The 14,484-nt window shown below is 43.9% G+C and overlaps 1 protein-coding gene across 1 annotated transcript in view; it reads left to right on the forward strand.

The window, feature by feature from the left end:
* LOC311099952 (EH domain-binding protein 1-like protein 1) overlaps positions 1-14,484 on the forward strand; it is a 30,024-nt gene that overhangs the window by 11,063 nt on the left and 4,477 nt on the right. Inside the window, exons 7-16 of the mRNA XM_084140673.1 lie at positions 679-735; positions 1,412-1,586; positions 2,276-2,773; positions 3,113-3,757; positions 4,629-5,111; positions 10,890-11,235; positions 11,374-11,546; positions 13,400-13,448; positions 13,571-14,137; positions 14,311-14,362. Of these exons, the coding sequence (XP_083996799.1) occupies positions 679-735; positions 1,412-1,586; positions 2,276-2,773; positions 3,113-3,757; positions 4,629-5,111; positions 10,890-11,235; positions 11,374-11,546; positions 13,400-13,448; positions 13,571-14,137; positions 14,311-14,362 (3,045 nt within the window). The remainder of the gene's footprint in view (positions 1-678; positions 736-1,411; positions 1,587-2,275; positions 2,774-3,112; positions 3,758-4,628; positions 5,112-10,889; positions 11,236-11,373; positions 11,547-13,399; positions 13,449-13,570; positions 14,138-14,310; positions 14,363-14,484) is intronic.

Genomic DNA, 14,484 nt, shown 5'->3' on the forward strand with positions numbered 1-14,484 from the left:
CACCTCCTGTCAAATGTATTTTCTCTCACGACCCTCCAACTCCTCACCCTAACACCCACCATAAACTTGCCCTAGTCGTTGCCCCTCTCTCTGACCCTCTACCCAAGCCTGTCCCTCTGCTTCCTGCTACTGTCCCTGCCTTCCAGTCAGGTACTGAACCAACAGGTCTCACAGCATGAATACCATTAGGGCATGGGAGGGCATGGGAGGACAACTAGCTCCAAGACATCAGCCTTGTTTCATCAATAAAACCATTCTGGACAGTTTGTCCCTTGCCCTACACTGCCCGTTGGCAAAGCACTGAGACAACCACAATATTCTACGGCCAAATGTAGCTTTAACTAAATTCATTTCAATGCCTGTGACAGTGCTGAAGACACAGTACCAATGAAGTGGTGTACTTAGCTAAAAATATATCCTGCACAAAGTCCCTGTTGTCTGTAGACAGTAGGTCACATTCGGTTGCAGCTGTAATTGAGTAGATAATTATGTTACTGCTGCCAGTAAAATGTCAGTTCTGACAAGACTTACATACTGTATAAATCATGTTATGCACGGTTGAGTGTCAACAATGCCATAGTTGTACACACTGATGCAATGTGTATGTTTAAATGGAAATAACATAATATTGTACGTTATCCCCATGACATGATGTGTGTATGTGTGCTTGTTTTACAGAGATACAGAGGGAGTTGAAGACTCTCACAGAAGAGGAATACCACAGTCCTACTCTTGGTGAGACATTCTGCCATGTTCTCGCTATATTTACACTATCAGTCTAATGTACAAAGTGTACTAACCACCGATATGTATGAGCCCTGAATAACACTCAAATGCAGTCATAAAGATATTATTTTATATAATACAATTATCGAAACAGTATTTACTATATTGCATTATAAACTGGGTGGTTCGAGCCCTGAATGCTGATTGGCTGAAAACTGTGGTATATACCACGGGTATGCAAAAACATGTATTTTTACTGCTCTAATTACGTTGGTAACCAGTTTATAATAGCAATAAGTCACCTCAGGTGTTTGTGGTGTATTGCCATTTACATTTACATTTACGTCATTTAGCAGACGCTCTTATCCAGAGCGACTTACAAATTGGTGCATTCACCTTATAGCCAGTGGGATAACCACTTTACAATATTTTTTATATATTTTTTCTGATTATTATTATAATTACATTTTTTAAAATTTAGAAGGATTACTTTATCCTATCCCAGGTATTCTTTAAAGAGGTATTGCCAATATACCACGGCTAAGGGCTGTATCCAGGCACTCCGCGTTGCGTCGTGCTTAAGAACAGCCCTTAGCCGTAGTATATTGGCCATATACCACACCCCCTCGGGCCTTATTGCTTAATTATAGCATAATCTAAATGTTTTACTCCCTGATTGCTCTAGGGCCGAAACTGTCAGAGCAGCAAAGGCTGTCTGTCTCCAGTGAGACCGTTCCCCTGGCCCTGAGAGGGAACGAGTCTCCTCGCTCCCGCAGGACCGCTGGCACCATCATGATCGCCAACCAACAAGCCTCTGCTGAGAAAGCTGTGGGGTTGAAAGATACCAGTACCATTAAAGGGTGAGTTCCTAGTGATGGTATACCATACATACAGCCACTTGTCAGCTTGGACCTCACACTTCGATTTGTAAATGCTGTTGTTGCTGTGTTGTTGCTGTGTTGTTGCTGTGTGATGTAGTGGGCAGTGGTATTCAAAGTCGGGGTCTAGTGGTGTGGTAAGAGTACAGATTATTGTATGGGACAATATACAAACGTTATTGAGAAAGATTATTTGAAAAATGCAATTCTATTGAGTAAATGTATTTATTTTGAAAATGTAATGAATTGAAAGTTATTTGTTGATGTAAAAATTGCCTTTTCGTCTCTATTGGGTGCTATAATTTGTTGCCTAACCATAAAATGGATGCCAATGGATGCAAAAGTTTTATGGAGTGAAAGGAATCATTGCCATGATTTCAGCTTTACAGCAACAGTGCAGAGACATGCTGTAGTCTCATAAAGGTCATAAATAGGCCTAGGTCTCTAGCATCTTGTGTTTTCTATTTATACCCAACTACATAGCATGCTTCCATCCATACCCATAATTACTCACCCCCTCCCCTCTGTCTTGTTAGTCCTACTTTCATTTCACCTTCTATAAAGCACAACCCTCCCTAACACTACTGGTTCATGACCTTGCCAATGTGTGTGACCTGCAACCTCCCTGCTCTCAATGTCTGAGCTCTGACACCAAGTATATTTGTCCTCAGTTCTGGGCAAGATGGCGACCCAGCAACTGGTGTTCCTGGCCCTATTCCCACAGAAGTCTCAGCAGAGCTTATTCCAGCCCTCCCTCCTCCATGGCCTTTCTCTAGCCCAGAGACAGAAGCACCTGAGAGCACTACCCATAAAGAGCCTTCTACCAACATCCTGGGAGCTTTTAGTGCTGATAACACGCCATTGGCTGAAAAGAAGCCTGACTTTAAACAGAAATCCAATGAGACCAAAGAAGTGCCTTCTCAACCTGCCAAACCAGAGGACACCTCTGCCTCAACCCCGGGTGAAACACCTTTTAGTGCAGACAAGCCGCCATTGGCTGAGCCTGAGCTCGACCTTGATGACATAATCATAGAGACGCCTGATCCGTCAGTCATGGCCGATAACTTATTTTTGGAGGACAATGCAGATGAAGAAACATCAGAAGTGGCCGCAATAAAGAGGTCGCCATTCAGCACCTTGAAGACTGAAATGGAACATCAGGATGGAGGGTAAGTGTGACATTCTGTAGGCAAGTACACACTCACACTGTGCTGCAGTTTCATAGTTTTTCCTCATCCTTATGTGACAATATATAATAACATGTCATCCTTACAAGCCTAAACACTATACTGAACCATTTTACACTGACACCATTTTTGTATTTATTGAAAGCTCATCTTTGTTTCTCGTTAACACACAAATATATTTACCATTGCAAGTGTATTCACACACGTGCACACATACACACACACACACACGGGCGCGCATGCACACACACACACACACTTCTGATAATAATATCTCCATTGATGCTCAGACCCTTGACGTCATTGTCCCTGTCCACACAGTAGTGAACAGGCAGCTGATCCAGAGTCGACTGGAGTGCCAACATCAATAGAGCTCCATGTAGAGCACGGGCCAGTTGACACAAAGACACTTCCAGATATTGGAAACATCACATGGGAAGATGTAGCTGAGAAGCACACCAAAGGCCCAGAGCAGCCCGTTGATAAGAAGCAGGAGAAACAGAGCCCAGTGCCTGCTTTGACCAACAGGTCAGATGAAGACAAGGAAATTATGAAAAACATGGCTGCCCTGAAGGCAGGTCCTCCCAGCAAATACAAGGAAATTATGAAAAACATGGCTGCCCTGAAGGCAGGTCCTCCCAGCACTACATCCACACCAGCTGAGCCGCCTAGTATTCCTACTCAAGAGCTCCCTCCTCTGGAGAAAATGCCAATCAAAGCAAAAAGGCTGTCATGGGCTGAGGAGGTTATGGGCTCCAAAGAGAATGATAAGAAACAGATGGACCATCAACCCCGGGATGAGAAGGCCTCATTATCACAAGCTGATGAGCACAAATCAGCCCCTCTGGAAGTTCAAGTGAACAAGAGTGTAGAGGAGTCACATAGTTCTGAATGGAATGCAGCGAAAGAGGATGCAGGCGTTTTGGAAGAACACAGAGGAGATGCTGACTGTGTTCGGAAAGAGCGGTAAGTGAGAGCACATCTTATTAACAGTTTCCTCTCTACGAAATGTCCTTTAACCTTGTCAACCTTTCTATTGTCTAACTCTCTCTTCCTCTGTGCCACTCCATGTCCTGTTCCATGCCACCTTCTGTCTCTCTTTCAGTTCTTCTGAGCATGTGTCATTAAAAGCAGAAAGGTTTCCCTTGTCAGGCAGTGTCAGTGTAGATAAAACAGTAAAAATAGATGTACTATCAAACAGTAGTAATTCAATTTATATGGGTAAAACCATGGATGCTACTCCAATAAGCTTAGAGACACCCAAGATGCCTGAACCCCCTCAATATGAAGTCCTTGAACCTATGATCCAGTTCAGCTTCACATTAGACACCATAGCTGAGGATGCGATGGAGAATGTAGAACTGCCAGAGATCCTGGCGCAGGCAGAGGTTCCACTCTGGAAGGCCCTGGCGCAGGCAGAGGTTCCCCTCTGGGAGGCCCTGGAGGAGAAAGCTAAGGATCAGGAACCAGAGCAGGACTCTGGAGAGGTGATGATCAAAGACGAAGTCCTCAGGGAGGAACAGGGTGAAGTAGATGAGAACATGTTAGTGCCAGACGTGGAATCACTGGAGACAGGGTAAGTGTGGAAGGAAGGAAGGCATCTATATAACACTGAGAGTAATTGATGACATCAGGGATACCCTAGTTCAAGATTACCATATAGGTGTGAATTATGGTCTGGTGGTTATCCTTGGCAATACTTCAAATGTATGACGATGCCTGGCCCTGTCCTACAGTTATTTTGAGTGTGTCTGATCTGTAAATATTCCCTGTATCTAGGCTAATTATGCCATAATATTGATGTCCTTCCCGTATGTTTGCCATCTCGCCCTCTCAGCTCAGACAAAGATGTTAAGCCAGAAGCTGCTATTATCAGAGATGAGGGTCACAAGCAAATCATCTCAGATGAATCAGAGCTGCTCCAAATGCCACCTACCCCAGAGCCCACTGCCCAGTCTTCTGAATCACTTGTAAAACAGATGATTGAAGAGGAAAACAGTAAAGACAGTGAACCATCAATATCACTGTCTACTACACCCCCTCTGGATCTCCCCGCAAAGGCTGTCGGTAGCTCCACCATGGAGCGCACATTGCCGTTAGACACGCTTGTGTCATTGGAAGCAGACATTTCTCCAGCTGGAGAGTCAGATGTTAAGAAGGAAGAGGGGCCACACGATATGAAGTGTCCTCCCAGTAGAGAGGCTGTAACTGAGGCAGAAAGGCCTCTGTGGGCTACTTTAGAGGAGGAAACTAAGGAGAAGGGGACAGAGGGAGTAGGCATGAGCACATTGGAGCCAACAAAGAGTACCTTGCAAACAGGGTAAGTTACTGGGGGTTGAACACGTCACAGAATGACATAAAGTGTCTGTTAGGTACATTTACACTAGACATGCATGCTTGTGGTGGTGTTGACATTTTAAAAATGTTTTAATGCTCGCCAAAAAGTGCCAATAACACTGCGTTTAGGCTATAACTTTTCTGGAGACTAGTCATTTTCTCCTTATTAGAAATCATGACCTACTCTATGGATTCCAGTCCTTGTGCTGGTTTCAGACTACTGTCCAATCAAGTGTCTCATTTCATATCTGTATCTGTGGCAGCCTATCTAGACAGGTGTCTGTAGCATTTTCCTCCCATCTCCCTCCAAGTAAAATAGAGAAACAGACATTTACTTTGACTGTGACAGTTCAGGAGCCTTTGACACATCATCGACTGAGGAGGCCCAATTCACCCATGATATCTGGAAAGATTAGCTGTTGTCAACACTGAGAGTGAAGAAGGTGCAAGTCAGTCAGGTTCCTCCATGTTCGGCCCAGGACAAGCCAACAATGAGCAGCAGGTAGATCCAGTGTTGAAGAAGAGCTCTGAGAGCACATCAGAGTTTAGTACAAGAGAGGTGTTGGAAGATGAGCGGGTTTTGGACAGGCTGGAGCAGGTTCCTGTAGCTGTACGGGAGGAAGGCCTTGATGTTTTCATGATAGTATTAGTGAGTGCCCTGTACATAAAAAAAAAAAAAAACATTCAGCAGACGCTCTTATCCAGAGCAATTAGGGTTAAGTGCCTTGCTCCAGGGGCACAATGGCAGATTTTTCACCTAGTCGGTTCGGGGACTCAAACCAGCGGCCTTTCGGTTACTGGCCCAACACACTTAACCACTAGGCTACCTACCGCCTGTACAGAGGGTAAGTCTGACAGGCAACCGAGGCTTGCTCAGCTTTGTCAGCTTTGATCAGCATGGCCACAGGCATTTTAGGGACATTTAGTACCCTTGCTTGTGAAAGCATGTTACCAATAAGATGCGAAGCTTAAATAACAAAAAGTTAGTTTAAACCATTTTTACAGATTTCAGATCTATATGTATAAAGATTGGATGGAAATATGAACAAGTAGTAGGTGTTCAACAATGTCACCTTGAAGTATTTCTTAAAGTCTGCATCGTCTATGCCTGCTGTAAAAGTAACCTAAAAACATAGTTCAAATATCCCCATTCCCTAGTTATGAGACTGTGACTTCTATACTTCAGCCATCTGGACCGATGTCTAATGACAATGTGGTCTCAGAGCATTTCATATTATTCTGTATGTAAATCCGAGAGACTCCATTTAGTATGATATGTTAAGTTTCATATATGGTATGTTTTAATTTGTGGATGTCCATCATCCATTTCGTATGATATTAATTACAATTTGTGCTATTTGTTGCGAATTGCAATTCTTATTATTTGTTACGAATTGCAATTCGTATGATTTGTTTTACGAATTGCAATTCATACAATATGTTATGAATTGCAATTCGTACAATATGCAACGGATTTGCTAAATGTACAGTATGTTACGAATTTGCAACACATTACGAAATTCCAATTTGTTGTAGCTAACGTTAGCTATGGGTGGCTAGGTGGCTAACGCTAATGTTAGCTAGCTGGCTAACCTTAGCTAGGCTAGGGGTTAGGGGTTAGGGGTTAGGGTTAGGAGTTAGGTTAAAGGGTTAAGGTTAGGGTTAGGGGAACGTTTAGCTGAAAGGGTTAAGGTTAGGGGAAGGGTTAGCTGAAAGGGTTAAGGTTAGGGTTAGGGGAAGGGTTAGCTAATATTCTAAGTAGTTGCAAAGTAGCTTAAAAGTAGGAAGTAGTTGCAATGTTGCTAATTAGCTAAAATGCTAAAGTTGTCGGTGATGAGATTCGAAACACCCAACCTTTGGGTTGCTAGATGCTCGCGTTAAGTAACCTTCTGTCTTATGTAACCATACCAAACATAACATATCATACTAATTTGAATATCCCGGATTTACGTTTACTATGCTACGTCTAGTTTATGAGACCAGTCTGCTAATGATGAGGGGTAGGAGAACCAGACTCAAGACCACTCTCTCCATCTGGGTTTGAGATCCTACCACTTGAAGACTATTCTGATGCATTAGAGGAACTCCCAGTCATGGAAGAGAAACATCACCGGTCCAAGGGACCCACAAGAATTAAACAAAGCTCTCTACAACTGAAGAGACTGGCAGGATAAGCTTAGTGGAGACTTTGCGTTTAGCTACTGTGGAGCAAGAGATGATCAAGGACACAACCAACAAAATTGAGCAAGAGGCCGAACCACTGAAGGAGACCACCAAACCACATAAAGACACTACCAAACCTCAGAAGAGATCACCAAACCACACAAAGAAACCACTGAAGGAGATCACAGAACAACCCGAAAGAGATCACAGAACCACTAAAGGAGATCACAGAACCACTGAAGGAGATCACAGAACCACTAAAGGAGATCACAGAACCACTGAAGGAGATCACAGAACCACTGAAGGAGATCACATAACCACTAAAGGAGATCACAGAACCACTGAAGGAGCTCACAGAACCATTGAAGGAGATCACAGAACCACTGAAGGAGATCACAGAACCACTGAAGGAGATCACAGAACCACTGAAGGAGATCACAGAACCACTGAAATAGATCACAGAACCATTGAAGGAGATCACAGAACCATTGAAGGAGATCACAGAACCACTGAAGGAGATCACAGAACCACTGAAGTAGATCACAGAACCACTGAAGGAGATCACATAACCACTGAAAGAGAAGACTGTGAAGGGTAAACCAGAGATGGATGGACGTCCACCTGTGTTACCACCTCTAGAAAACAAAAATTATTAAAAAGCCGTACAGACAATTTCCCACCGCTGAGAGAAGCAGAGCTGGATGAAATAGCTTTTGAAGAGTGCTTGGAAGAAAATACAAACGAAGCCACCCCCATCGTTGACGACACTAAAGCCTATAAGGAGATGATCCAGTGTTCATCTCTGACAGCGATTCAGATGAGTTGGAGTTTGAGATGGGCAGGAGGATATGGGCAAAGTGTGGCTGGCAGAGTTGTACATACAGTAGATGGAGGGAAAGTGCCTGAGCTCCTGTCGCTCTCTGCACTACTTTCCTGCAAGGTTTAATGAGGCAGATTTTATTCATGCAATAGGAATGGAGCTCTGTCAAGTTGTGACTTGGTTTTTGTCCACAGGCATTTGGAGTGGAACAGTATTTTCTTTGCTTATACTGAGTGATCTTGTAAAGATTTCTCGTAAAGTTATTTCTCATGAACTTGTGTTTTTTATATATTTGTGTGTAGAATCTACTACCATGCCTGAGGAGAAAGTTGAATTGTTGGATGTTAGTGCTGAATGTGCATTTGCATGTGAATGTAAACGTTTTTGCAAACTGAACCCAGTGAAATGTTTTCAGGGAATGTAACTGGACATTGCTGATAGTGAGCTTGCCGTGTTGATGTTTACTGTGTGGCAGTCTGCATTTTGGGGAATTGATTGAATTGCTATTGTAGCCATGCCAGATGGCTAACATCGATACCTCTGTTTCACAGTCCAGGGGTGTTATCATCGTCACCACCTGCTCCACACGAGGACACACCCCCTGATGGTTTATCCACACAGCAGGCCATGTCACTGTTGTCCCCTCCTGCAGGCCCTGTTGCCAGAACCGTTGAACTGGAGCCACTTCCCTGTCGTCACAGCAAAAATAAAAAAATCACTCCTCCGGTGCCTCTTCAGGAAGTAGGCCCAGAGAGAGTTAGTCAAGACACAGCGCCTGTTGCCAGTTGCTTGGCTCCACCAAAGAAAAAGAAAAAGAAAACTGTCCCTCCACCAGATAATACAAATAATGACGCAATGGCACAAGAGAGCAGCACACCTATCTTAACAAAGGAGACCATTAACACTGATGCTGAAGAGGAAGACATTCCAAAACCACTAATCCTCGCCATGGAAACAACTTCTTCAGATAGCATTCTGGTGACAGCCAAAGAGAAGGGAGCCAATGACGAGTATTATCTACCAAAGGAGGGTGACGATGAGAAAGATGTCTCTGTCAACTCAGTGGTCCCATGGCCTATACCCCCCTCTCAACCTGGAAGACCTACTACATGTCCCAAGGTCCCTCACGTAAGCCCTACAGAACCCCGCAAAGACGACCTAAGCCTCATAAAGGAGGAAAAGTTGCTGCTGGCTAAGATTAGTCAGATGGCAGGAGAAGATGTACCTGCCCCCCGCGTCAGAAAACGCCTGATACCCTTCTTGCGTGATGAAGACCGCCCTCTGAACCCAGAAGATCTCCCAGCCTCCGAGGCCAGTGAGGAGCAGGAGACTCCATCACCAGTGATCCCCCAGAAAGTCAGTCTATACAGGCCTGAGCCAAACCACCTAGACCTAGATGGAAGGAAAGGTCAGCAGGAAATCATTTGTGAGCCTTCTACCATAGCCACCTCCTCATCAAATAGTAACCCATCAGAGACTATTACTGATGCTAATCAGGGACAGGTCCTGGAGGACCTGGTGGCAACCACTGAGTGTATGACATCATCAGACTCCGCTGTGAACTTGAGAGTCCATTCAAAGGAACCAATGGAGGGTAAGGAAAGTATACTGAGGACAGAAACAGGGACAGATGGGGTATCTGTTGACACAGGACTTGAAATAGACAATGGCCCGCTCTCTACCGTTTCATGTGTCACTGCCCAAGAGGAGTGCTTGTTATTGACTGAATTAGTGGAGACAGTCTCCAATAAGAAGGTGCCTGAATCAAGGGTTGAGGAGGAAGAGGAGGAAGAGGAGGGCCTTGAGATTGAACAGGATGCTACTCTGTGCACTGTAGATACATCAGTGGATAAACAGTAAGTTGGCAGAACAATTTGAAGTTAATTAGATCATGTCATCTGGCTCTTGTAACTACTTGCACAGTTAAATAATATTCACATTAATCCGTGCTTAACTTAAACTGTTTTTGTTTGTTTGCAGGATATACAGTAAGCTCCAAAAGTATTGGGACAGCGACAATTTTGTTGTTGTTTTGGCTCTGTGCTTCAGCACTTTACATTTGAAATGGTACAATGACTGTGAGGTTAAAGTGCAGACTGTCAGCTTTCATCCTTATCAGGTGAACCATTGAGGAATTACAGCACTTTTTGGACATAGTCCCCCCATTTTAGGGGACCAAAAGTATTGGGACAAATTCACTTATGTGTATTAAAGTAGTAAAAAGTTAAGTATTTGGTCCCATATTCATAGCACGCAATGACTACATCAAGCGTGTGACTCTACAAATTAGTTGGATGCATTTTCTGTTTGTTTTGGTTGTGTTTTAGATTATTTTGTGCCCAATAGAAATGAATGGTAAATAATGTATTGTGTCATTTTGGAGTCACTTTTATTGTAAATAAGAATAGAATATGTTTCTAAATACTTCAACATTAATGTGGATGCTACAATGATTATGGATAATCCTGAATGAATCATGAATAATTATGAGTTAGAAAGTTATAGACGCAGAAATATCACACCCCCAAAACATGCTAACCTCTCACCATTACAATAACAGGGGAGGTTAGCATTTTGGGGGGGATGTGATATTTGTGCGTCATTTCAAATCCCAACTGCTAGAGTACATAGCCAAAACAACAAAAAATGTGTCACTGTCCCAATAATTTTGGAGTGTATAACTGAAACGAAATCTGATATGTATTCTGAAATTATACATATCAGCAAACTTGACTTTGCTGTCCCATCATCTTATTTATCCCATTTCTGTCCGTATAGATCTGAGACGGCTGAAGGGGGAAAGAAGTCCAGTGACCTGGCTGTCCCAACGAGATGCTCTAAGAAAGCTGCTCAGACATCCTCACCAGACATCACAACCCAGGGGAACATCCAGCATCCAGCTACCAGCTCAGGCAGTGAAGACCCACAGTCCAATGGACAGAACCCAGCAGTTAAGGAGGTCCCCTCTGGTCAAGCATCAGATACGGTTGTACCACCTCGACGCAGCAAGAAGAAACTCCTTCCCTCTCCTGGGGTCTTTCAGGAAGTTGCCCCAGAGGCCTCCACTCCCACGGCGGACAAGGACGAAGCCCATGGGAAGGATGTGTTAGTCATCAGCCATGAGGTACATTTGATTAAGTGCATATAAACAGTTAATTATATTTAAAACACAGCTGAAGATTGAATATGTCAATGAGAATGTCATCTATAACAGGTCTCTCTCCCTCTGTCCCTCTCTCTTTTTCCTTCACACCCTCCTCAGATGTCTGGTCCTCTGCCCAGTCCTGGTCTTGTGTCCTCCAGCAAGTCTTTACTGGAGTGGTGCCAGGAGGTTACAAAGGGTTATAAGGGAGTGAAGGTCACCAATTTTAACACCTCCTGGCGTAATGGTCTGGCTTTCTGTTCCATCCTGCACCACTTCTATCCTGACAAGATGTAAGCACTTAATCACTAAACAGATACAGTGGGGGAAAAATGTATTTAGTCAGCCACCAATTGTGCAAGTTCTCCCACTTAAAAAGATGAGAGAGGCCTGTAATTTTCATCATAGGTACACGTCAACTATGACAGACAAATTGAGATTTTTTTTCTCCAGAAAGTCACATTGTAGGATTTTTAATGAATTGATTTGCAAATTATGGTGGAAAATAAGTATTTGGTCAATAACAAAAGTTTCTCAATACTTTGTTATATACCCTTTGTTGGCAATGACACAGGTCAAACGTTTTCTGTAAGTCTTCACAAGGTTTTCACACACTGTTGCTGGTATTTTGGCCCATTCCTCCATGCAGATCTCCTCTAGAGCAGTGATGTTTTGGGGCTGTCGCTGGGCAACACAGACTTTCAACTCTCTCCAAAGATTTTCTATGGGGTTGAGATCTGGAGACTGGCTAGGCCACTCCAGGACCTTGAAATGCTTCGTACAAAGCCACTCCTTCGTTGCCCGGGCGGTGTGTTTGGGATCATTGTCATGCTGAAAGACCCAGCCACGTTTCATCTTCAATGCCCTTGCTGATGGAAGGAGGTTTTCACTCAAAATCTCACGATACATGGCCCCATTCATTCTTTCCTTTACACGGATCAGTCGTCCTGGTCCCTTTGCAGAAAAACAGCCCCAAAGCATGATGTTTCCACCCCCATGCTTCACAGTAGGTATGGTGTTCTTTGGATGCAACTCAGCATTCTTTGTCCTCCAAACACGACAAGTTGAGTTTTTACCAAAAAGTTCTATTTTGGTTTCATCTGACCATATGACATTCTCCCAATCCTCTTCTGGATCATCCAAATGCACTCTAGCAAACTTCAGACGGGCCTGGACATGTACTGGCTTAAGCAGGGGGACACGTCTGGCACTGCAGGATTTGAGTCCCTGGCGGTGTAGTGTGTTACTGATGGTAGGCTTTGTTACTTTGGTCCCAGCTCTCTGCAGGTCATTCACTAGGTCCCCCCGTGTGGTTCTGGGATTTTTGCTCACCGTTCTTGTGATCATTTTGACCCCACGGGGTGAGATCTTGCGTGGAGCCCCAGATCGAGGGAGATTATCAGTGGTCTTGTATGTCTTCCATTTCCTAATAATTGCTCCCACAGTTGATTTCTTCAAACCAAGCTGCTTACCTATTGCAGATTCAGTCTTCCCAGCCTGGTGCAGGTCTACAATTTTGTTTCTGGTGTCCTTTGACAGCTCTTTGGTCTTGGCCATAGTGGAGTTTGGAGTGTGACTGTTTGAGGTTGTGGACAGGTGTCTTTTATACTGATAACAAGTTCAAACAGGTGCCATTAATACAGGTAACGAGTGGAGGACAGAGGAGCCTCTTAAAGAAGAAGTTACAGGTCTGTGAGAGCCAGAAATCTTGCTTGTTTGTAGGTGACCAAATACTTATTTTCCACCATAATTTGCAAATCAATTCATAAAAAATCCTACAATGTGACTTTCTGGAGAAAAAAAATCTCAATTTGTCTGTCATAGTTGACGTGTACCTATGATGAAAATTACAGGCCTCTCTCATCTTTTTAAGTGGGAGAACTTGCACAATTGGTGGCTGACTAAAAACTTTTTTCCCCCACTGTAAATCACCCACAATATTCGATCCTAGTCTGAATGTGAAAAGTCAAGCAACTTTATTATTAGTCCACGCATGTACTTTAAACCAACCCTTACAGCTGAAAGTAGGAAAGGTATAATTATGCCACCTCCTTACAGGAAATAGAGTAGAAGTTCTCACAAAATAGTAGAAAATAGTAGAAAATGTCCTCTCCGTCCTTCTATTAACTACTGGTGTTTTTCTTAGAGATTTTGAGGCACTGGAACCCAACGATATCAAGTTAAACAACAAGAAGGTGAAAAAGTCAATGAGCATATCGTGGACATATTTACACCGCATTATCACATTTTAATAATTATACATAATGTCTATAAGGAACACAGAAGTCATTGTTTTTGTCCATTCCCTCTCTCTCAGGCCTTTGATGGCTTCGCTGCGCTGGGCATCTCCCGACTGCTGGAGCCCTCAGACATGGTGCTGCTCTCTGTGCCAGACCGCCTGATCGTCATGACTTACCTGAGTCAGATCCGCACCCACTTTATGGGGCAGGAGCTGAGTGTGCTTCAGATCGAGCACAACAGCAGCCAGTCCAGCTATGCAGTGACTTTGCGCAGTGAGGGTTCTGATGTGGATGCAGCTGCTCGCTTCTGTGCCCGCAAGTTACAGGAAGGTAGCATCTCCCTGGAGGAGAGCGCTACAGAACAGGCCTCTAAGCCCAATGGGAGCCTAGTGCCACCCCCTCGTACTAAACGGGTGACAAAAGTGGAAGAGAAGGGAAGCGGAGCTGGGGATTTGGATAGGGGAGCGGGAGAGACACAGACCCCCGTGCCTCCACCCAGGTCACACACCTCTGCAGCCAAATCAGGATTTGGTCACGTGAGAGACGCCGACCTGGTGAAGAAAAGGCGCTTGCGGCTGAAAAGTGAGTCCATGGATGAAGGGGATGGGCTGGAACAACAGAGTAGCACATCTAAGAGCACAGAGGTACATTCTGAATACTGTCTGTATCTTTTCTCCCATTTTCCCAGCTTTTAAAACAGTTTTCTTGCATTTGAACGGAGATTGATGTTCTATTAATATGTCAATCTTTTGCTATTTAAACCAGGCCATGTTTCTCTTCACCTATCATGTCTATTGTGTTTGTGTCTCCTGTCTAGTCAGCTGAAAGTGTATCAGACAGAGAGATGAAGAACGGCTCCTCAGAATCCGGTAGGAGGTTTACCGGGAGACTTTACCTGAACTGAATGAGCAGACAACAGAAAATGACAATGCGTAAAGCATGATATGAAAGGCTGCATTCTCCAATGATTTGTTGTTATTGTTGTAAATAT

The sequence above is a fragment of the Coregonus lavaretus genome (assembly GCF_964263955.1).
Source record: "Coregonus lavaretus genome assembly, chromosome: 24".
Lineage (NCBI taxonomy): Eukaryota > Metazoa > Chordata > Actinopteri > Salmoniformes > Salmonidae > Coregonus > Coregonus lavaretus.